Source organism: Bos indicus, chromosome 10 (genome assembly GCF_029378745.1).
Source record: "Bos indicus isolate NIAB-ARS_2022 breed Sahiwal x Tharparkar chromosome 10, NIAB-ARS_B.indTharparkar_mat_pri_1.0, whole genome shotgun sequence".
Taxonomy (NCBI): domain Eukaryota; kingdom Metazoa; phylum Chordata; class Mammalia; order Artiodactyla; family Bovidae; genus Bos; species Bos indicus.
The window spans coordinates 35991014-36013753 of record NC_091769.1 but is presented as its reverse complement, the minus strand read 5'-3'; the positions used below and the strand labels follow the sequence as shown (position 1 = coordinate 36013753).

General features: G+C 47.2%; 1 protein-coding gene across 1 annotated transcript; it reads right to left on the bottom strand.

Moving 5' to 3' along the window:
* Positions 1-18827: 18827 nt before the first annotated feature.
* CHST14 (carbohydrate sulfotransferase 14) lies at positions 18828-20980 on the bottom strand. Its single transcript, XM_019968524.2, has one exon. It carries the CDS (start codon positions 20761-20763, stop codon positions 19633-19635), a length of 1131 nt encoding a protein of 376 aa, XP_019824083.2. The 5' UTR covers positions 20764-20980; the 3' UTR covers positions 18828-19632.
* Between the last annotated feature and the right edge of the window lie 1760 nt (positions 20981-22740).

Below are 22740 nucleotides of genomic sequence, written 5' to 3'. Positions count from 1 at the left end.
CCTTCTAGTTCCCTAAGCCACAGGTTAAGACGTTCCTCTGTCTTCTGTATTTCCTGCAAATCGGCAGCTGGTTGTCTAAGGTTTTGTGGTGTTAGTGGCTGCTGTTGCTGAGTGCCTAGATTCTTTAATTCATTGGGGATTGCAAAATGGTGATATTCTATCACTTACTTTTTTATTATTAATTAGGGTACTTTATCTTAAAAATGCTTCCTTTCGTCCACTACTTGGTTGTTGTTTAGTTGCTAAGTTGTGTCCGACTTTTGCAACCCTGTGGACTGTAGCCGATCTGGCTCCTCTGCCTATGGGATTTTCCAGACAAGAATACTGGAGTGGGTTGCCATTTCCTTCTCCAGCAAGGCCCTTACTGTTTGGTAGCCAAGTGGTAAAATTCAATAGAAAGTCAAAATAAATGCTTGATTCTTTTAAATTTACTAGTTTTTAAAGGTAAGAAATATCATTTTCTGAAGATGACTTTTAAAATACCAGTATGAACTCAAATTTGGACATAGCTGATTGTTTCAGTTGGTTACAATGATCTTTTCTGAAGTTACAATTGTCCCATCTTTGGCTGTGGGAGTCTTTCTAAGTTGACTTTCATGACAAGTCTTTAATCATTCCCTTGCTATCTGATAAAACATGATGTCCAGGCTGGTCTTTTATATCTCCTATTCCAGAACTGGAACCAACCGTTTCTCCAACAAACTCTATTTTTTTTGTGTGTTGTTTTTGTTGTTTTTATTTTTAGTAGAAAATGGTATTTCAAGACTACAGTCTGGGTACTATAGATATTTATTGCTCCTGGATGGGTCATTGTTCCTAGGCCTCTTCAGCTGATAGAGCTAGGATGGATAGATCAAGTGATAGATCAATAGATAAATATAAACTATCTCATGAATTCCTACTAATACTTCCCATTCAGACTCAGGACTAAAATATTTTCTGTTTATTTGTTTGTTTGTTTTTGTTTTGGCTGCAGCTTGCAGGGTCTCAGTTCCCTGACCAGGGATTGAATCTGGGCCAAGCAGTGAAAGCCAAGAATCCTAACCACTAGGCAGCCAGAGAACTCTCCTGCTTTTTGTGTTTTTCATCTTAGGAAGTTTTATTAGTCATGTATACTTCAGTAAGAATTAGCTAGTGAAAGTGAAAATCTCTCAGTCATGTCTGACTCTTTGCAACCCCATGGACTAAACAGTCCATGGAATTCTCCAGGCCAGAATACTGGAGTGGATAGCCTTTCCCTTCTCCAGGGGATCTTCCCAACCCAGAGATCGAACCCAGGTCTCCCACACTGCAGGCAGATTCTTTACCAGTTGAGCAACAAGGGAAGACCAAAAAGACCAAAAATACTGGAGTGGGTAGCCTATCTCTTTTTCAGGGGATCTTTCCTTCCAGGAATCAAACTGGGGTCTCCTGCATTGCAGGTAGATTCTTTAAGGACTTAGCTATCAGGGAAACCCTCAAGAATTAGCTAGACCCTTCCCAAACTGAAAGATGAGAATAAGTTCTCAAGCAAGCTTAAGCAGAAAAGGGAAATTTAGTATAAGGATACCCAGAGCTCAAAGATGCAAATGCAGCCAGGCCTCGAGAAGGTGGTGGAACCAGGGGCAAGAAAGCTATCAGAGATCAGGGCAGCCCTTCTCCATGGGAAGCTTCTTGCTTTTCTTTCATCAAATTTACTTTCTCCACTTCATCATCCACATGCTTGGTAAAAGGTGTCCAAACACTTCTAGGCAGTAAGCATTTTCCTGTGTTACAAACATGGGTATTGGGGGTGGAGACTGGGGCTGGAAAAGGAAGGGCTGTTCCCAGGCAAGAGGGAATCTCAGTCACGTGGAGTCCATGTCATGAGGGGTATGAGAACATAAAGGCTGTGGGCACAAGGGAAGGTGGCCGTAGCTTGTGAAAAGAATGCAGGACTACTGGGTTTTCACTTAACCTTTTCCGTATCACATCTGTATCTTATTCTTCTGCTCCAAGAAGCCTGGTTCTCAAGGACACAGGGCAGGATAAAATTAGAATATCACATAATTAATAATCTACTTTATCCCACTTCACACACACAATAGTCTCAAAGTAACATTAATACTACCACTATCAATGTAATTACTGAGAACAATTAAAATTGGTTTTTACGTATGTTCTCTGCATTGTCCCATTGTTATAGTTGTCTATAGCTACCCTGGTGGCTCAGTGGTAGAGAATCCACCTGCCAATGCAGGAGACGTAGGTTTGATCCCTGGGTCAGGAAGATCCCCCTGAGAAGGAAATGGGCACTCACTCTAGTATTCTTGCCTGGGAAATCCCATGCACAGAGGAGCCTGGGGGACCTACAGTCCATGGGGTCGCAGAGTCTGACACAACTTACCAACCAAACAACAACAACATAGCTACATTATACAAGAATATGGCCTTTGGTGCCCTATATTTTCTGTTTTACCTCTTGCTCTGTCCTAGTCAGACACGACTGAAGCAACTTAGCATGCACACACAATCTTAGTCCTATGAGTAACCCTATATTTAATGTTCACACCAGTCCTTATGTTGATATTTTTCTAGTCATTTTGATTATCTTAATTGTGAATTCAAAAAAAAAATTTTGCTGCACCATGCAGCTTGTGGGACATTGGTTCCCTGACCAGGGATCAAACCCACAACCTTGGCAATAAAAGTGTGGAGTCCTAACCACTGGGCCACCAGGAAATTCCCATAACCAATTTCCTTAAGTGTGACTTTTAAAAAAAGTCTTTATTGAATTTGTTACAGTATTACTGCTGTTCTATGTTCTGGCTTTCTGGCCATGAGGCATGTGGGATCCTAGCTCCCCAACCAGGGATCAAACCTTCACCCCCTGCTTTGGAAGATGAAGTCTCAAACCACTGGCCCACCAGGGAAGTCCTCAGTTGTGACGTTTTAAGAATATCCTTCAAAATTATATTATTAGGGTTCTCCAAAGAAACAAAACCAATAGGCTGTTGTGCATGTGTGTGCATGTTTATGTGTGTGTATGTATATTTATTACAAGGAATTAATTCAAGCAATTATGAAAGCTGAAAAGTCCTAAGATCTGCAGTTAGCAAGCTGGAGACCTAGGAGAGCTGATGGTATTAGTTAGAGTCCAAAGCCAGCAGGCTCAATTCTCAAGAAAAATCAGTGTTTCTGTTTGAGTTTGAAGGTGGGAAAAAAAAAACCATGTCCCAGCTTACTCCCAGGAGGGTCAGCCATTTTTTCATTCAGACCTTCAACTGACTGGATGTGGCCCACCCACATTAGGGACCACAATCTGCTTTAATCAGTCTACTGATTTAACTGTTAATCTCATGTCTGACCAAATATCTGTGGCCCATGTAAGTTGATATACAAAATTACCCATCATAGAAGCAGAGGTCAGGAATACTTTTTGCTCCCCCTAACATCAACAAGAAGTCATTCATTCTGCTGGCTCATTTACAAGGCCAGACCTAGTAATGGTGCTGGTATTATATGAAAGGCTGCAATTTAAAGAGCATTACATGTATTATCCCATCTCCAAACAAACCACAATCCATATATCCAGAAACTGAGGCTTTGAGAAGTAAAGCAATTTATCCAATGTCATAGAGGTAAGTAATGAAGTGGGGATTTGAATAAAGATCTCCTTGATTTCCAACACTTTGCTCTTAACCACTATGCTAGATATCCTGGAGAAAACATGGGCTTATAAGGATAGAAGGTGACACTTTCTATCCTGTGGTACACAGTTTAACTAAGTGATAATTACATGTGCTCCAAGCCTCACAGTCTCTTTATGTATACTTTGAAAAAAACAGATTTAAAATAGTAGATAAGTGAGAAAACAATAAACCTCTTCATCACCAAATTTTTTTTAGCCATGCTGTGCAGCTTGTGGGACCTTAGTTTCCCTACCAAGGATTGAACCCAGGCCCTTGGCAGTGAAACAAGTCCTAACTGCTGGACCACCAGGGAGTTCCACATGACCAATTTTTAGATTTGGTTACTGTAATGTAAAACTTCAGGAAGCTCATTTCTCCATTTCTAGAGTCCACAAATAGTGGTATGTGGGTTATGAAAGCTATGATACTTAGAATTAAAAGAGAAAAATAATTTTGGACTATATATATATATATAAAACGGCATACATAAAATATATCTACATTTCAAAGAGTAATAAAATAAACACACATGGACCCATCTTTCTACCTGAATTGTATCTACTACTTTCTACTACTTTTGGAAATTAGAAGTAGATGGAAACATTTTGTACATGTGCTTATCTATGAAAGCGAAAGTGAAGTCGCTCAGTTATATCTGACTCTTTGTGAGCCTATGGACTGTAGCCCCCCAGGCTCCTCCGTCCATGGGATTTTCCAGGCAAGAATACTGGAGTGGGTTGCCATTTCCTTCTCCAGGGGATCTTCCCAAGCCAGGGATCAAACTTGGGACTTACACATAGCAGGCAGACTACTGTCTGAGCCACCAAGGAATCTATAAGAGAGAGTCAAAAGTGCAAAGCTGATTTAAGAGCTGGTTTGAGCCTCTTAGAGTCTTGTCTTTTCCAAAATAGATTCAGAGGAACCCCAGACCTGTGAAAAAAGGGATTCTATTGTCAAATAAGTTTGGAAGAACAGTGCATATTCCATCTCCACCTTCCACTCAAATCTGGAAGGGACATATTAACATATCAGGAATGTTTTAAATGTGCAGGAATCTTAAATTTTTGTAGTTCTTTAAAAATCTTGTAAATTCTGAGAAACTCTGGATTTCCCCAACATATTTGACCATCAAAAACTTTTATGTGGCCTGTTTCAACCTGAGTGCAACTTGTCTTCTCTGGGGAAATGCCAGCACAGGTGCCTGCTGGTGACTAGGGCATAAATGGAAGCTTTCCTGACGGTGATGCTGATGGAGCACAGTATGAATGATCAAACCTCTAGACTCCTGAGAAAAGTAGAGGTTCAGGAGGTTGGGGGAATGGGGACAGTCAGAGGAGTCTAGTCAAGGACATGGGCAGAGGTGAGAGCCAACACAAAATTAGAAGTTTGCCCTGCTGGTCCAGGGCAATACTACCTTCAGCTGTGCAACTTGGCTGGTGGTTTCCAGGAGGAGACCATGAAAAATAAAGCATAAGAGCCTGTTACTTGGTTTGTGTTGGAGTCTCTTAGTTCAGGCTACTGTAACAGAGAGCCACAGACTGGAGGCTTAACAACAAACTTTCATTGCTCACAGTTCTGGAGGCCAGGAAGTCCACGTCCTGGCAGATTTGGTATCTGCTGAGGGCTCTTTTCCTTGCTTGCAGATGGCCACCTTCTCACTGTGCGCTCACATGAAGAGAGAGAGAAAACTCCAGTCTCCCCCTCTTCTTGGAAGGACACTAGTCACATCATCCTAATGAACTCATCTAAACCTAACTACCTTCCAAAGGCCCCACTTCCAAATACTATTACACTGGGGATTAGGGTTTCTACATATGAATTTTGAGGGGGCATAAATATTCAGTCCATAGCAGTCTCATTAACAATGATTGCCTTAACAATTATTGTACAAAATTTTGTAGTCCTATTATGTTTAAGAGTACAAGCTGCTAAGCAACATGTGTCAATGCACTGTGAAGCTGCCCCCACCCAGCATCTGAACACGGACCCTTTTCTTACACCGTCTACAGAAATTAACTCAAAATGGATTAAAGATCTAACTGTAAGACCTGAAACTATAAAACAACTTAGAAGAAAACATAGAGGAAACCTTCATGATATTGGAATGGGCAATGATTTTTTGAATATGGTATCAAAAGTACAGGCAACAAAAGTGAAAGCAAAAATAGACAAACGGGACTACACCAAACTTAAAAACCTCTGTGCAGCAAAGGATGCAATCAGGAGAGTAAAAGGCAACATACAAAATGCAAGAAAATATTTACAAAGCATATATCTGATTAGGCATTAATATCTAGAATATATAAATAATTCAAACAACTCAGTAACAACAAAAACACCCACAAAAGACCCAGTTTTAAAATGAGGAAAGGACTTTAATGGATATTTGTCCAAAGAAGATGTAAAAATGACCAAGAAAACATAAAGAGGTGCTTAACATCACTAATCATCAGAGAAAGCAAATAAAAATCACAATATCACCTCACACCCTTTAGGATGGCCACTATCAAAAAGAAAAGGCAAGCAAACAAACAGAAAATAGCAAGTGTTGGCAAGGATCTGGAGATATTAGAACATTTGCACACTGTTGACAGGATTGCAAAATGGTGTAGCTGCACTAGGAAACAGTATGGAGTTTCCTCAAAATAATAAAAACAGAACTACCACCTGATTCAGCAATCCCACTTCTAGGTATATATCCAAAATAATTTAAAATCATCTTGAAGAGCTATTTGCACACCCATGTCCAGTGCAAATTTGCACGCATCAACAGATGAATGGATATAGATACAATGGAATTCTATTCCATTTAAAAAAGAAGGAAGTCCTGTCATTTGCCAAAACACAGAAGAACCTCGAGGATATTATGTTATGTAAATAAGCCAACCACAAAACACAAATGCTACATGATTCTACTTATATGAGGTATCTAACATAGTCAAATTCATAGAAACAGAAAGTAGAAAGGTGGTTATCAGGGGCTGGGGGGAAGGGAAACGAGTAGTTTAATGAGCAGATTTCAGTCATGCAGGATGAAACAGCTGTAGAGATCACTGTGCAACAATGTGCGTTTAGTTGACACTATCATATTGTACACCTAAAAATTAAGAGGGCAAGTTTATGTTACATGTTTTTTACCACACGCCAAAAAAAATGCCTTGTCCAGTAACCTCCTCAGATTCTGCTTTGAGTAATGTTCCTCAAGCAGTACCTTCCAGTCAGAGCCTGGGAGACTTCTTTTCCAAGTTCCTTCTAGAAAAGAAATATAAAACTGACTTTTCCGGGTACTTCAAAAGCTAGAATGATGGAAGAGAAACCATCCTGACCTCAAGGAGTCAGGCAGGGCAGTTCAGGGCAAATACAGGGAGCTGTATTTGCAAGTAAGGACACGACAGCCCAGAGTAACACTGGTGGGGTGGGTGCCAGGAGGCGGTGCCAGAGGAAGCTGCCCTGAGGAGGGGCAGAGCTGGGGCCAAGGTCTACTCTACAGGCTGGTGTGCAGCCTGGAGACAGAGGAAGGTCACCAGGACAACTGGAAAAGCGCCCCCAGCAGTGGAAGGGCAACGTGAGCAACTCAGACTCTCAGAGAGGGAGCCTTTAGTTCTGGGAATGACACTGCCAGAATGAATGAGACTCAGAATCCAACAAGGGCTACGCACTATTTCAAAAAGCCAATCCTGGTAAATTGCTTGATATTTAATCCTCAAGAGGGTCAAAGTTAATCACCATTTTTGATTCCTTTGAGACAGACTTTAAAGTTGAACTCATACTTTTTTAGGTTTTCAAGTTTTTAGGTCCTACTACAGAAAAAATATATATATACTTTTATATATTTATACTTTATATATATACTTTTTTCTGTAGCACACACACATATATATAATTATATATATTGTTGTTTAATTGCTAAGTTGTGTCCAACTCTTGCAACTCCAAGGACTGTAGCCCACCAGGCTCCTCTGTGATGTGATCCTCCAGGCAAGAATACTTGAGTGAGTTGTCATTTCCTTCTCCAGGGGATCTTTCTGACCCGGGTATTGAACCAGTGTCTCCTGCTTGGCAGGTGGATTCTTTACCACTGAGCCACCTGGGAAGTCCAATTATGTATTATATATATTATATATAATATAATGGAAGTCCAAAATATGTATTATATATATTATATATATATATAAAAATTTTAAACTATGGATCTATAGAAAACATAACTTAAATGCCTTGCAAAGTAGATGAGGAAAGAAGGGCTATTTCACATATACCATATGCTCAGCCTGGCCTGTCTCCTTGACTTCATGACAGTAAGGCACCTCCTGTGCTCTCCCCATCCCCCCACCCCCCTGACCTCCCGCCACAGTGATTACTGCTCACATCACAAGGAAGCCATATCCTGGGAAAGTCATAACAGTCCAAAGCATTCCCCGGAATAAATGTACCTATACACTTCAGTCCACACAATGTAGTCATTTTGGACGAATCAAGGAATCACACATTTGACGTTTCCAGAAATTACTAGGCAATTTGCTGTTTAATCCTGTATCTGGGAAGCCTTTGAAATCGAGTCACTCTAATGCTTGAGACCCTAACTCAGTTATTCTTCAAAAGAAAAAGGGTTGAGTTAGAGAGGGAAATGTGAAGAGTTACCAGTAAGTGCCAGGGTCCAGCATTTTGCACTCTTGAGGAACATGCTGCTAAGTCACTTCAGTCGTGTCCGACTCTGTGCGACCCCATAGACAGCAGCCCACCAGGCTTCCCCGTCCCTGGGAGTCTCCAGGCAAGAACACTGGAGTGGGTTGCCATTTCCTTCTCCAATGCATGAAAGTGAAAAGTGAAAGTGAAGTCCCTCAGTCGTGTCTCTAGCGACCCCATGGACTGCAGCCTACCAGGCTCCTCTGTCCATGGGATTTTCCAGGCAAGAGTACTGGAGTGGGGTGCCATTGAGGAACATACACCCCATTAAAAGAGAAAAAAAATTGCCCAGTTCTCTGGCATCCACTTGTTACTCAAGTAAGTATAAAACAAAGTAGATTTATGGAAATACTTATTATATTACTGTAAAAAAAAAAAACAAAATTACAGGTTCAAAGAAAATCACAGCTAAAAATCATTCAAATTAAAATCATTCATTTTATGTGATAAATGGTGCTGTTGCTGCACTGAATTCTGTCCACCCGACTATGGTGCCAACTGCAAAGATGCAGGTTCTCTGAGTTCAGCTTGCTTCCTTCTATCAATTTCCACACCATTTTTTGGTACTATCATCAGGGAAGAGCTCTGGTAGAGTTGCTTGCACCACCTCTGTTGTAAATGCAAACTTGGAAGCGGAGATGACACAGAAGCACCGGATTATAAGGTAGTGCTTCAAACCATCAGGAATATTATACGATAATTTGCTTAGGTCACCACCAAAGAACATTCAAAATTATAAGACTCCCCAGAATATGTCTGTAGGTCATAGTCTGAGAAAAATTTCCAAAGCCCAAACCTGAGGTACCTTTTCTGTACCACAGCTCCCTTTGGTGGTCTGGTGAAGCTTCAGAATTGCATGTTGCGTAAACAAATCATAGGATTGCAAAGGAAACCAATTATATTGAAATTTAGCTATCAGTATATTAAGAAATGAAAATGTGGTATTAATACATGCTTCTTTATGAATATATTATTCACAGGATCTAGTGGCAGGTCTGATAACATAATTTCTAAGTAGTAATGAGTATAATTGATAGTTTGTGATATCTTCAACGATGGTAAAGTGATATTAAAAATATCTGTGATGTCTCTAAATGTCAAAGTCACCAATTTTACTAATATTTCATAAAACTATGAATTTATAATATCTCATATTTCAGAGGAGGTTAGAGAAAATAAAGATACAACTTTTCCCAAGATTAGCAACCTCTTGAAAACTGTCGTCAGACCTCTAAGGGGTCCCAAGGACCCTAGACAAGGACGCTTGGTCTAAATCTTACCCAAATAAAATGGTTAAAATTATATACATGTATTCAAGATTAAAGGCAAGCTTGGATGATTAAGGAGCTGCCCTGGCCCGGACCCAAACCCAGCACTTCTGGCCAGCAGATCTCTGAGTCTCTGTGGCAACATACCATGAAGAGCTGAACTGTCCTGGCATGAGAAGGCTCTTACTTCCATCTTCTCCTTTACCTTTTTCTCTTCAAAGATTCACTGCAGGGTGAGGTATGTATCCTCCCCTTAGCCTTCAGAAACTCCTCCCTGGGAGGAGCCCCACATTTTACAGTGCACTTGTATGGATCCCAAGTCAGGAAGAAAGGCCCTAAAGAGATTCTGCTCGTTTCCTATGAGGGAGGGGGTAATTACATAGAGTACAGGGACCCCCTGGTTGTTAGGCAACAGGTCATGAAGAAGTGGGGCCCAGAAGACCTCCAGAGCGAGAGACCCCCAGTCACCTGACTGTCCTCTCTACCCACCCTCTGGCTAGGAAGGGCTGAATTGCCCTAGGATTGCTAGGCAACAGGATAGAATTCACTGATGATGGTACCCAGAAATCTGTTACACCTTTGGTAGTCTGGCACGTGGTGTGTGTGTATGATATGACCCATCCCTTCCCTGGAGGTCTAGAAAGGGGCAGAAAAAGTGAAATTTCTAAAAGAACTTAAAGGGGAATTTGGGGTTCCAGCAAGGCTGACAATGAAGGCTAGGCTTCACCGTAGTATGTTGAAGGCACCCCTCCCCTTATCCCTTTGGGGTGTCCTTCTCCTTCCCACACTATTTTGAAATCCTATCAAAATCTGCTCTCTATTCATGGTCAAGGGGCTAAAAGTGACTACTAAACACATCCATTGTAAGAATCCAAGTGATAAGACTTCCCAGCTGCTTCCAACAGTGTGGAGAACAAGCACAGGCTGAGAAACGAGCTCTCTGCATCAACCCCGGGTCAGCCTCTCAGTAAGTGTGTGACAGCCCTCTCTGACCCCTCAGCCTCCATTTCTGTAACATAAAGAGGTAAATTCCATCAGAGAGTCACCAGGAGTATCAGACCTGCCAACCTGAATCTAACCAGGAGGAGCCTATCCAAAAATCTAAGTTAAGGGACATTCTGCAAACAACTGATTTGAATGCTTCAAAATGTCAACAGCATGAAAGACCAAAAAAGGCCGGGGGTGGGGTGGGGGAGTGGGAGACTGTTTTAGATGAAAGCATACTAAGAAGTCATGACATGACTAAGTACAGGGTGTGAGCCTTGATTTAAGAAATAAAAAGTCAAAACACGTTATCCAGTCTAATGGGAAAATTTGAATATGGACTTAATACTGCTGTATAAATATAAAATGACCCAGGTTTGATCGTAGTATGGGGTTACCTAGCAGAATGTCCTTTTCCTCAGGATACATGCTGAAATACTTTGAGAGTGAAGCACTATGATGTCTGAAATCCATCCTAAAATGGTTCAGGAAAACATACACAGAGAGATAAAATAAATGTGGCAAAATGTGAACCGATGAATCCAGGTCTATGGGTGTTAACTGTATTAATTTTACAACTTTTATGTAGGTTTGTACATTTTCAAAATAAAAGAAGAAGAGGTGTACAGAAATCTCTTCACACAGGGCCTGGCACAAGGAAGTAATTAATAAACTATGATTGACCTTTGCATCTACAAAGGGATGATTTCATAAACCAAAAGAATGACCATAGAAAATGGAATGACAGGCTCTCACGCTGGATGGTGGCCGGACTTGGAGTGCTGGGGCTCCTGCTGTGCCGGCCCCCAAGGGTGAGGACAGTGTCCATGACACAGGCAAGAGCCCCTTCTCTCACCTCTGGGAGGAGGACGTCCCAGCCAGCCCAACCCAGGCCATTGGTCCTGTTCACAGCCTGGCCTTGAGACTTCTCCTCTAGGCAGGATAAGAGATTAGACCTGGAAACAACACTCTTAATCCCAGGCTTGACGGCTGCGGCCCCCTAGATGTGGAGCGGATGATACTTTTGTGAGTGTGAAAAACAGGTGCTCTTCCTCTGGGAGATCCAGTCTGTGTCCAGGCACCAGCCATGTAATTGCACACAGCAGCCCTGATTAATCCCTTCTATATAACCCTGAATATTCATTGAAAGGACTGATGCTGAAGCTGAAGCTCCAACGCTTTGGCCACCTGATGCAAAGAGCCTACTTGTTGGAAAAGACCCTGATGCTGGGAAAGATTGAGGGCAGGAGAAGGGGGTGACAGAGGATGAGATGGTTGGATGTCATCACTGACTCAGTGGACATTGAGAAAACTCCAGGAGATGGTGAAGGACAGGGAAGCCTGATGTGCTGCAGTTCATGGGTCGCAAAGAGTCGGACACGACTGAACGACTGAATAATGACAATGTAATGATAGCTTTCATTTATTGAATGCCAGGCATGTTCTGTGACTTATTTTGAAACCTCACAACAACCCTCCGGGACAGGTTTCATTTTGCTCATTTCACTTGTGGGGGAAACAGTTCAGAGGCTGGTTTGATTGACCTAGCTAGTGAGTGTCTGAGCAAGAGACCAAGCATCTGAAGCCAGGACTGCTTGACTCCTGAGCTCTCATCCCATGGATGACCACTCTCCAGCCTTCTGTTGGTACAGAGTTTTATGCCGCATCAAACTCCTTTCCTTGTGTGGTCTGCAAGTCCCCATAACCCCACAAAGTAGAGAAGATGACAAGTGAGGAAAGTGAACCTTAGAGAAGGGCTTGCTCCAGATCATCAGAGGCGTGTGGCAGAGTGCGGACTGGAATTCAGGAATCGGGTCACTCTGTGTCCTTAATACCCTAACTGTGCTCATGCATGCTCTGTCATATCTGACTCTTTGCAACCCCATGGACTGTAGCTTGTCAGTCTCCTCTGTCCATGCAATTCCCTAGGCAAGAACACTGAAGTGGGTTGCCATTTCCTCCTCCAGGGGTACTCCAAGGTACTCCCTCCCTATTAACCCCTGGAGACTCCTACCCACCTCTTCTGGAAGCTTGGCTGGATTAGGAACAAACGAATAGGGCCCCCTTTCACCTCTGCTTTAGGGAAGCCATTCGACTGTTGAAAGTTCCTCCCTTTGGGGAATTCACATGGTCACACTTCAACTCCCAGGCTTCTCTCAGTTTTACTTTTCATGACATCTGTCTCTCATCTATTTTCCTGCCAATCCTGGTAGCACTACTTTCTGTCCTGCATCACAGCAAGCCTACGGCCGAATCCTGGGCTGCTTGCTCCATCTCATAAACCTCTGCCATTGCTTCCTTAGTGGAATATCTCTCCTTCCTTCTAGTTCTCTCCTTTTAAAAGCAATATGCTAGCCACCAGGTAGATGTTCACTGTGATTCCTGATTTCTCTTCCTACAGAAGTTCCTCTTCCTCTATTCTCCTTGCTGCTGTTTATCCATCCATCCATCCACGTACCCATCCATCCATTCATCCCGCCCTCCATCCAATTACTTATCCATTTAGCCATTCATCCTCCCATTCAGAATTGCACACACACACCTATCCATCCATCCATCTATCCATTCATCCATTTATTCATGTATTCCTCCATCTATTCTGCTGACCTTCCACTTATTCAGCCTTTATTGAGCACCTACTATGTGCTACAAATACAAAGAGAAACAGTCTGACTCTTGCCTTTGAGAAACTCCCAGGCTATAGGGCAGGGGCAGACAAGTAACAACATGGGTAGAAAGCTCTCCTAGAAGTATGTACTAGGGACCATGGGACTTCAGAGGAGGAAGGGGCTAACTAGTCAGGAGAAAACTGACCAGTTTTCTGACTGGCCTTCAGGGAGGGCCAGGTATCTGAGCTTTGACTCCGAGTCTTCTTGGTTCTATCCTTCCTCTGCGCCCATCGTTCCCCCTGTACTCCATTCATTCATTCTGTTATCTGTGTGCTTGGGCTGAGGGCAGTCCCATTGGACAGAAAGCAAAGACTCCTCCCCAAAAGTTGCACAGGGGCTGGGTTTTACCTCCTGGCTTACCTCCTGGCTTTCTTGCTTTAGTTAGGCCAGCCTTCGCTTTCATCTATCAGAAGAGCTCTCTTTTTATCACTGGACCCTTGCAATCACTTGCACTCAGGCAGCAGGAGTTACCCCCACCTTCAGAGAACCAGCCTACCACTGCTGCTTTCCCAGCAGTTTCTGGGGAAGAGGTTCGTTATGGGTTCTCACTAAGCAGGGGGTAGGAGGGGGGACGTGGGGGTGTGTATGTGTGTGTGATGGAGGCATGTCTGCGTTTCCAGGGATCAGTTGACCCCCAGTATGGCTTAAATCCTCATCCAGAAAGCTTTGCCCCATTCCCCTCAACTAGCCAAACCAACGTTCTTGGGCCTGCCTCTAGTGCGTTCCTCCAGGCAGCCCACAGCCCTCGGCAGCAGTGTGCTCGGGGCCAGCCTGAAACTTGGCTCCCAAAGACTCTTCTGCCCTGATGGTCCCTCTGACCACAGTGCTTGGACTCTTGGGACTCTGCTAGGGCTCTGGTGGGGGTTTCAGATGCAACTCAGCTCTCCAGGGCTAAGGACAGAGAAATGGTCCAGTAGAGGCTTCATGACTTCCTGCCTCCTAGGCTGCTGTGAGATGGATGGCTCCCTCCATCTGCAAATTGTCCCTGAAGTGGTGGCCCAGCAGAGCTGGGGCAGGCACTGCAGGGCCAGTGGAAAAAGTAACATAACAGGCACCTCCTTCCTAGGCTCCTCAAGTGTTTCTGTCTCCCAAGCCCCACCCAAAGGCTGAGACCGGCAAAGTTTTCCTGCTGGAGGGTTGAGGAGCAGAAGACCAGGCCCAAACTTGGTCCTCCTGATCTCCCCACAAGGGCACCATCAGGACTAACACTAGGATTCTCTTTGTTTCCATGGGGACTCCTCTACAGAGGGGTCCGGGCCCAGGCAATACAAAGAGCTCAGTCGAGGAGTCTACAGAGTAGCTCTCTTTAGGGGAATTTTGCTTCCCTCTCAGGCTGTCCTGCGGCTTAAGTCCATATGGATGAGCCTATTGGGAGAAAATCTAGACTGTATGCCCTGGGGATCTGGGGCTCCATCACCCAGACTCAATCTCTGGGTGATTCTGCTCTCAGCTGAAAGGGTGAGCCTATGAGACATGGAAGCTAAGCAAAGATAATCATCAATATCCACCCAATCAATGACAATGATGCAGAACAAAGATAACCAAAACCTGCAGTGAGTTGGGTAAATTTCAGAGAAAACATCATGAAAATTACAGTACGGGCACTTGGGAACAGTGATAGCACACGTCTTCCAACACCCAGACGAAGAGCAGGGGCAGTAGTCCTGCTATAAAGCCAAGGAATGACCATGGGGAATAGTTTACTTACAGATGCCCGACACCTAGAGGCTCTTGCTAGGCTAACAGCTGTTTTCTATTTGTGAAAAAGGTCTTTATGTCAACAGAACCTATGGAGACCAGTGCCCACAGATTGGAGTAACTAGGTCTGTGTGGCAGCCGTGAAAGTGCCTGGCTCACATCTCCTTTCAAGAGAACCTGCTGTGAGGAGAGAATTGGCTGATAGGTCCCAGCTGCTGCACCTCAGTCTGCTATGAGGTTCGTGTCCCCCCATTTCTGCTCAGTGGAGGACTCTTCCAAAAAGCAGTCTTGGCCTGGGACTCCCCACTAGCCTTGCTGAGACTTTCTTATAGGGGCACTGTAATCTAAGACTCTTCCCACCCAATTTTTCCTTCCTGCTCTCCTTTCTCAAGGGTCAGGAGACACTGCCTGCCTATTTCTGCTCCTGTTCCTGCCCCCTTCCCCCTTCACAGCTGTTTTCTCCTATTAATCTCTTGCACATCTAGTTCTTGGTATCTGCTTCTCAGAAGACCCAAACTGAAAATCTACTATATTCAGTCTGGATCTACTGGAAAGTAGATTCTCAGGGTGGGCAATTCTGGACAGTTTTATAATAGCTGGAGAGGCCTGCAAACAGAATTGCTGGGGGAGTGTTGGAAGGAGATTTGGAGAAAAAGGGCTCAAAAATTAGAGAAAATGAACATGATGCTTTGCAGCAAACGCAATGAGCTGGGTAACTTGTGACACATGTTCACCTATGGAGGACCAAACACTCGATGGAGCTGGGTTTTCAGCTCAGCCCCACCACCTCTTTGGGTAAGTCGTTTAGTCCTACTTTCTTCATCTATAAAATGGGAATACTTTTACTTACCTTGTTGGGTTGTTGTAAGAAGGGAGAGGATGATGAGTTAAAGCACTCCACTGCGCGGCTGGCACAGGTACTCTCAGATCAGAGTGGCCCTTGTGAATTCTTATTTCCCTTTAGGAAGAGAAAGAATGTCTTTTCTCTTGTTTGAGGCCAGGCAGGGACTGGTTCAATAAATAAATAAAAGCACTGGGTTCACCCTGGGAGGGGGAGGGCTCTCCTTTTGGCCCCTGGGAAAGGGGAGGGCTCTGTATTCACCCAGGGGGAGGGTCAGTGGTTCCACTTGGACTTTGGTGTTTCCTGCAGAGCATCCGTGTGGTGGGTGGACAGAGATGGGAAGCGGAGGGGAAAGGACCTTAGAATTTAAGGTGACATGGTTTCTGGGCAGTAGCTTCAGACGGATGAAAGATGGATCAGAACTGGATCCTGGAGGTGAAGCCAGGACCCAGACCCAGAAGGCCAGGCCCCTTTGGGTCCCTCTTCTTTCCTTTGTTCATAACCCTCAGCTGAGAGAAGTTAAGCTGCCAGCAACATGCTCCTGTGCCCAAGAGGACTCAGTGGTAGGGATGCAGTGAGTTTTAAAGGGGGCTTTGTCTTCAGAGTCACCAGGCAGTGGCGTAGGGCTTGGTTCCATGTGGGGATGAGGGTGGACCCAGTGAAAGGGGGAATCCTGAGTAGACACAGGCCAGGTGTCTGGTCCCGAGAATACCCTCGGCCCATCCCTGACGACCCACAGCTCACCACACACCTCCAGCTCTGGCCTGGGCACCCAGTATAAGGCAAGCCCCACTAGGACTAGCCGCACCCACACAACTCTCTGCTACCTCCGTGGCAGCTTCTTTGAAGAAGTCCATTTTTCTGAAAGGAAAGGTAGATCCCCAGTGAAGTTCCTCAGGGGCTGATTCTAGGGAGAAAAAGGACAGAAGGCGGCAGTTCATCTAAGCAGGCCCTCTTTTACCTCAAACCCTCCTCCCACACCACAAGGTGTCTGGTTCTGGCTGTCGGGATGCTCTGTGGCCTGGCACCCTTTTCTGTTTAGTAGAGAGTAGCCAATAAGCTAACCACATCAAGGACGGCATCTCCTCCAGGGCAGGGACTGGCAAATGTCAGCTGGGCTGAACTGGGTTCTCTGCAAATGAAGGACTGAAAGAACTGCGGAGGTAGAACATGTGTGAATGCCCCTAAACCCACCCACATCCACCCCCCCCCACCCTCCTTCATCTTCCTTAACCTTTCCATCCCCTCTTCTCTCCACACCCTCACCTTCTACCATCTCTCCCTCTGTCACTCTGCACACCCATGCCCCTACAATTTGGGAGGTCCCTGGGAGGGACTTCACTTAGGATACTTAACTCTCTCTGTGCCAGGTTCTGCATCTGTAGAACAGGCTAAAACCTGTAGCACCCGGCTGTTGTGGGGTTGAAAGGAGATGAGGCAAACACAGCAGCTGGGCTCGATGCTGCAGGGCCTTGGGAGGAAGACTGAGGAGCTGGCGTGGATCTGGGGCTGCAGTTCCCAGCCAAGGAGCAAGAGACTGGGGACAGAGTGGAGATGAGGGTGGGGGTAGGAGTGGGAGGTCCTGAAGGGCCAGAAGCCCAGAGAAGATCTGACCAGTTGGCAGAGGAAGTGAAGGGCCAAAGGGCCCTGCCGAGAGGCAGCTCTGATCCCCAGCGCTGAGTGGACACAGTGTCCTGGGTTCTCCCTGTCCCCATTGGCCTCCAAGGGATCAGGTGTTCAATTAGCATTTCAGAGAGCATCTATCAAACCAGGTGCTGGGTTGGGCCCTTTGACTCATTTTTTCTTCGTTACTCCTCACAGTGATCTACATGTAAGATAAGCATTATTATTCCCATGATACAGAGGAGCACATGGAGGGTCAGAGAGATGTTTGGGGAGCTGGCGAGGAGCAGAGGTGGGACTCAATCAGTCTAGGTGACTCCAAGCACAGTACTCTCCATCCTGCATCAAGATGTCCACCTTGGTTCTGCCAGGCCATCTACCTCCTGCCGGTCCCTTGGGCTAGGTCCTGGGAATGTCACATGAACAGGACAGATTCAGTCTCACCTTCACACAATTCACATTCTGTGAATTGCGTGAGAGACTGATAAGTAACTGGGCAGATATGGCAAGCATGGTAGGAGCTATCTGAGGTGGAACCTCCAGGAACTGAGGATCCCACACAGGGGATCAGTTAAGGCCTCCTGCTGAGTCACGGCAAAGAAACATGAGTGCCCAAAGAAGCCCCTTCCCCCAAATGTGGTTAGTTTACTTCTCCAAAGTCAGGCCAATAGCAATGCCAGGTAAAAGTGACATCTGCAAGGAGGCCCTTCCTGCTTCCCTCCCTCCCTCCCTCAGGCATCACCTCTCAGCACAGCCCCAGGTCCCTGAACTACAGCGGTTCCCATGGGGGACGTATGAACTAGGACTAGAGCCAGCTCTGGCCGTGACTCTCTCCCAGGGGCTTGGCAGGCCCTGCCTCCTGTTCTTCATCCCCTGGTGGGTCTGGGGGTCTCTGGAGAGAAGAAGCTGAATGAGTCACACTGAGGCCTGTCCTCTACTACCCTGATCCTACTCCTCCCACATTGCTCACAACTTCCTCTGAATCTAAGTCAGCAAAAGCTGGCCCCTCCACTCAACCTCCTTGCCTTCCTTATAATTCTCAATGCCAGGAATAACCTCCCCCAGCTCATGCAATGATCCCCCTTTTCAACTGAGGGCCTCCTCAGTCAAGAAGTATTCCTGCCTAAGAGGAGAAATATCTTTACTTACCTTCAGGGAATAATCGTGTAGATGTGCTCTAGGCCTAGGGCCTTTCTTAATGGTGGTGCCCCAGAAGCTGAGTCAGTGATTGGTATGGCTTATGGGAAGCTCTCAAAGGCTCCGTGGTATGATGATGGCCCACTGCACTAGCCCTAGCAAGTGACAACTTTCTCTACCTGCAAGCTCTCTCCCCTGTTCTGGGGAGAGGGACATCAGGGGGACTTGGTGGACACACAGGAGCTCAGAGGGAGAATCAGAGATACTGACCTTGTATACAAAATGGCTTTATTAAAAAATTCAGCAATTAGGAAAACAAAGCCTTCTCAAAGGTTCTATAAAAAAAGTACAATTTTTAAATAAATGCATCAGAAAAGTGGCAGCCACATACACCAGCCACAGTCACAACCCTGGGGGATGGGAGAAGTGCCCAGAGTCCCAAGAAGAGGCTGGGCACAGGGGTCTTTGGATGCTGTAGGGCCAGGTACTAGAGCTACCAGGCAGGGGCCCTTTCAGTTTTCCTTTCCTTGGAAAAAATGTAAAGAATCTGGCAAGCATAGGAAATTCTAAGTCTGAAGCAGAACGATACAGAAGTCATTTATAAGGCACAACTGACTCCAGCCCTAAGGCACATGAAGTGGATGAACAGGAGATCACAGCCACATGGCCCCCAGTTCCGGTCATGCTCCTGGTTGGCACCCCCTCTGGGTTTGGCTACAGGTTAAATTAAGGTTGATCAAGTGGACAGTAAAATCCCTGCAGGCAGGGCCGTGGAGCCGGTCTTGAGAAGAGATGTATTGCTTCACTAGAAAAACTGGTATCTTGCCCTGCCAGGGCAAGAAGGATCACATTGGCTCCCAAGAAACGCCCCTATGGAGAGCACCAGGCCACCTGTCCCACCTTGTCATCTGAGCCACTGTGGGTACCCGCCCTGGACAAGGAATTTCCAAGGGCAGTCCTTTCCAGCTAGGCATTTAGACAAAGAGACACGCTGGAGCCAGGGTTTCACTGTATGGCAACACAGAAGCTGGCATTGTCAAAACCAGTCCCCCAAAACTGCTGGCGCACACCCATGGTCACTGGTGACAGGCCTCCCTGGTGACATTAGGCAGTGGGTAGACGAAGAGGGAGAAGTCCAGGATATACTTGGGCAGGACGTCCTGCAGCAGGGCCCGTGGGGCACTGCACAGGTGGTAGTGCAGGCTTTCGGGGCTGGCTGGCCTGTACCAGGCCTGGCGAGCTGGGAATCGGACATGGGGCGGTGCCCGCACCCACTCCAGCACCTGGTTGGCATCCGCCTCCAGCCGCTCATAGGAGCCCACAAAGTCATAGCGCACCGCACAAGGCTGGCACAGGTGGTACACGGGCATCCAATGCTCGTTCATGCGCTCGGGGTCCTCATCCGCCAGGTATCTCAGAAACTCAGGGAAGGTGACATCGTCCCCCGCAGGGCTGGGCCCCGCTCCAGCCCTGTACCGCTTCACGATCTCAACTCCGTAGCGCTGCTGGTACTCTCGGATCTCACCAAACTTGTTGCGGTAAGCAGAGAGAAGACGCTCCAAGGGGTCCCGCACAAACAGGAACTTGAAGTAGTGCTGGAGGCGGTAGCGAATCTCGTCAGGCCGCAGGTCGGCCAGGAACACCAGGTCGCTGCGGTGGTCCATCTTGAGGCGGACGTCCACGTTGTCCAGGACTCCCGCCAGCACCTTCAGAACCCGCTTCCAGTTGGAGCAGGCCACCTTGGGCACATAGCAGTAGAGGAAGCGGTAGCGGTCACTCACGAGGATGTGGCGCAGCAGGGTGCGCCGCTGCCCCACCGGCAAGTCCCAGGGGTCCCGGGGCATGCCCGGTTGTCCGCACACTGCCCGCAAGGTCCGGTTCCGGACGTCCTGCCTCACCTGCAGGTCCGAGTCCCCCGCATCCAGGGACAGCCTCCCAGGCCTGGGGACTGTCCCGCGCCAGACCGCGTCCTCGCGATTGGGAGGGTGCAGGGGAAGGGGCTTCATCTCGGCCAGGATGCCCCGCTCGATCATGAGCAGCAGCCCGCTGGAAGCCACGATCACCGCGAACATCAGCATGGACGGCAGCAGGAGGGGCGGCCCGCCCAGCCCAGGCCGGGCCCTGCCCAGGGGCGCCCGCCTCAGCGCCCGGCCCAGGGGCTCGGCGCCATCTGGGGCCGCCAGCGGGGTCAGCGGGCGGGGGAACATTGTGCTCTCGGGGCGGGGGCCTGCGTGGGCCAGGCTGATCCGAGGGCTGTACGGGAGGCGGGCTCGGGCTGGGGGCGGGCCCGAGGGCTTGGACCCGCGGAGCCCGGAAGGGATCCGGGAGAGCAGCGCTGGCTGGAGGCCCCCGGCGCGCGCGGGGTGGCCCACTCCCGGGATGCGGCGCCGAAGCGGGCGGCGGGCAGCGGGCAGCGCGCGAGGGACCTGGGCCGGATGTCCCGCCCGGCCGCTCTCCTCCCCCGGCCCCGCGGTGACACAGGCGCAGGGGCGGGCCCAGGCCAGGGGCGGGGAGAGGGGCGGGCCCCCTGCAGTGAGCGGGCTGGGAGGGCGTGTGCCGACCCCTACCCTGGAAAGGGCGCCTGAGCCAGAGTCGCTCTGGTCCTCCGGCCTTCGGGCACAAAAGCTGCCGAGGCCCCAAAGGCAGAAAAGACCGAGGCCGCGGTTCCCTCTCCCAGGCACCGCGTGCTCAGGAAGCTGGACGGACAGAACCTGCACGCAATGCCCGGCCGCCGCACTCTCTGACCCGGCAGAGCCCTTACTCCAACAGGTCTGGAGGCAAGGCGCCGCTGCACCCTTCTCCCAAATTTCTGGAGGTCCCAGTGTGCTCCCCTATGTGCTGTGTCGGGCTACTCCAATAAAAAGCAACTAGACTGTCAGGCAGAGACAATGGATCAGCTCTATGGTGACCCTTAGGATTTAAAACAGCAGCTGGTGGTTACAGTGTTTATCCATTTACCCAATGGATGTCTTGAAATGGAATCTCCTGTCTTCCCTCCTCCAGGCCTGAAGAGCTGGGACACTCTCTGGTGAGGGGCCGGTGACAAGTTGGTACCTCATGACTACTGGTGTGATCAGCACACATTTGAAGGATGAGAAGCTGGGGCCATTGAGTAGCAACTTCCTTGCCTGGAGCCAAACTGTGTGCTCAACCCCACCAGGCTAGCCATGTAGATAGAGGCAGACAGGGAAAGACTTGGATGTCAGGGGACAGTTTTTATTGATCTGAACTGTATCCACACTTCACTGTTAAAAGTGGGCAGCCAGCGAGGCTCTGAAACAGAGTAGTGTCCACAGTTGTTGAGGCAGGTGTCATCAGTGTTTTGTATTCATTATCTCTAGTTGTCACAGCCACGCTGCGCATTCCCACTGAGCAGCTCAAGAAACAAGAGAGGCTCAGGGAAGCTGAGACTCTACATGGATTGGTCTGATTCTAAAACCTAAATTCCCAATCACAATCCTTCTGAGATTAATGGAGCACAAATGTGGAGGGAGAAAGCAGCTGACCCCAGAACACACTGTACTGAGGGGGAAATGGCAAAGAAGATGCCAGAGGCTCTGAGTTTAGTGAGTGATGAGCGGAATTCAGAGGATGAGGAGTCCTCAGGAATGGGAAGCCTGGAGGCCTTCAGCTCCTCAGAGCAGACTCCATACTCCCAGTCTGAATGCTAAGGCTGCACCATTCACTGATTTAGAAGTTTGCATCAGGGTTCACTCCTCACTAAACTGCTCCTTGTTTCCAAGAGAACCGAAGGTAGATTTATGGTAGTGGGATTACTTCTACTGAAGTCTTTTTAAAAAAAGAATAAAAGTACATCTTTTATGGGCTTTTCCAGGTGGCTCAGTGGTAAAGAATCCGCCTGCCAATGCAGGAGACGCAGGTTCAATCCCTGGGTTGGGAAGATCCACTGGAGAAGGAAATGGCAACCCACTCTGACAGTCTTGTCTAGGAAATCCCATGGACAGAGGAGCCTGGTGGGCTACAGTCTATGCGGTTGCAAAAGTCAGATACGACTAAAGTGACTGAACAACATTTTTTATACCAGAAGAAAAAACAACTTTGAGAAAGTGTTTGCTGAATGGGTCACATGTGTTCACTTCTCTGAGCAGTTTTCTGTTAAGAGTCACAGTAAGGCAGTCTGAATACAGGAATAGCCACTTACTCTAAAGGAGTCCCTAGACAAA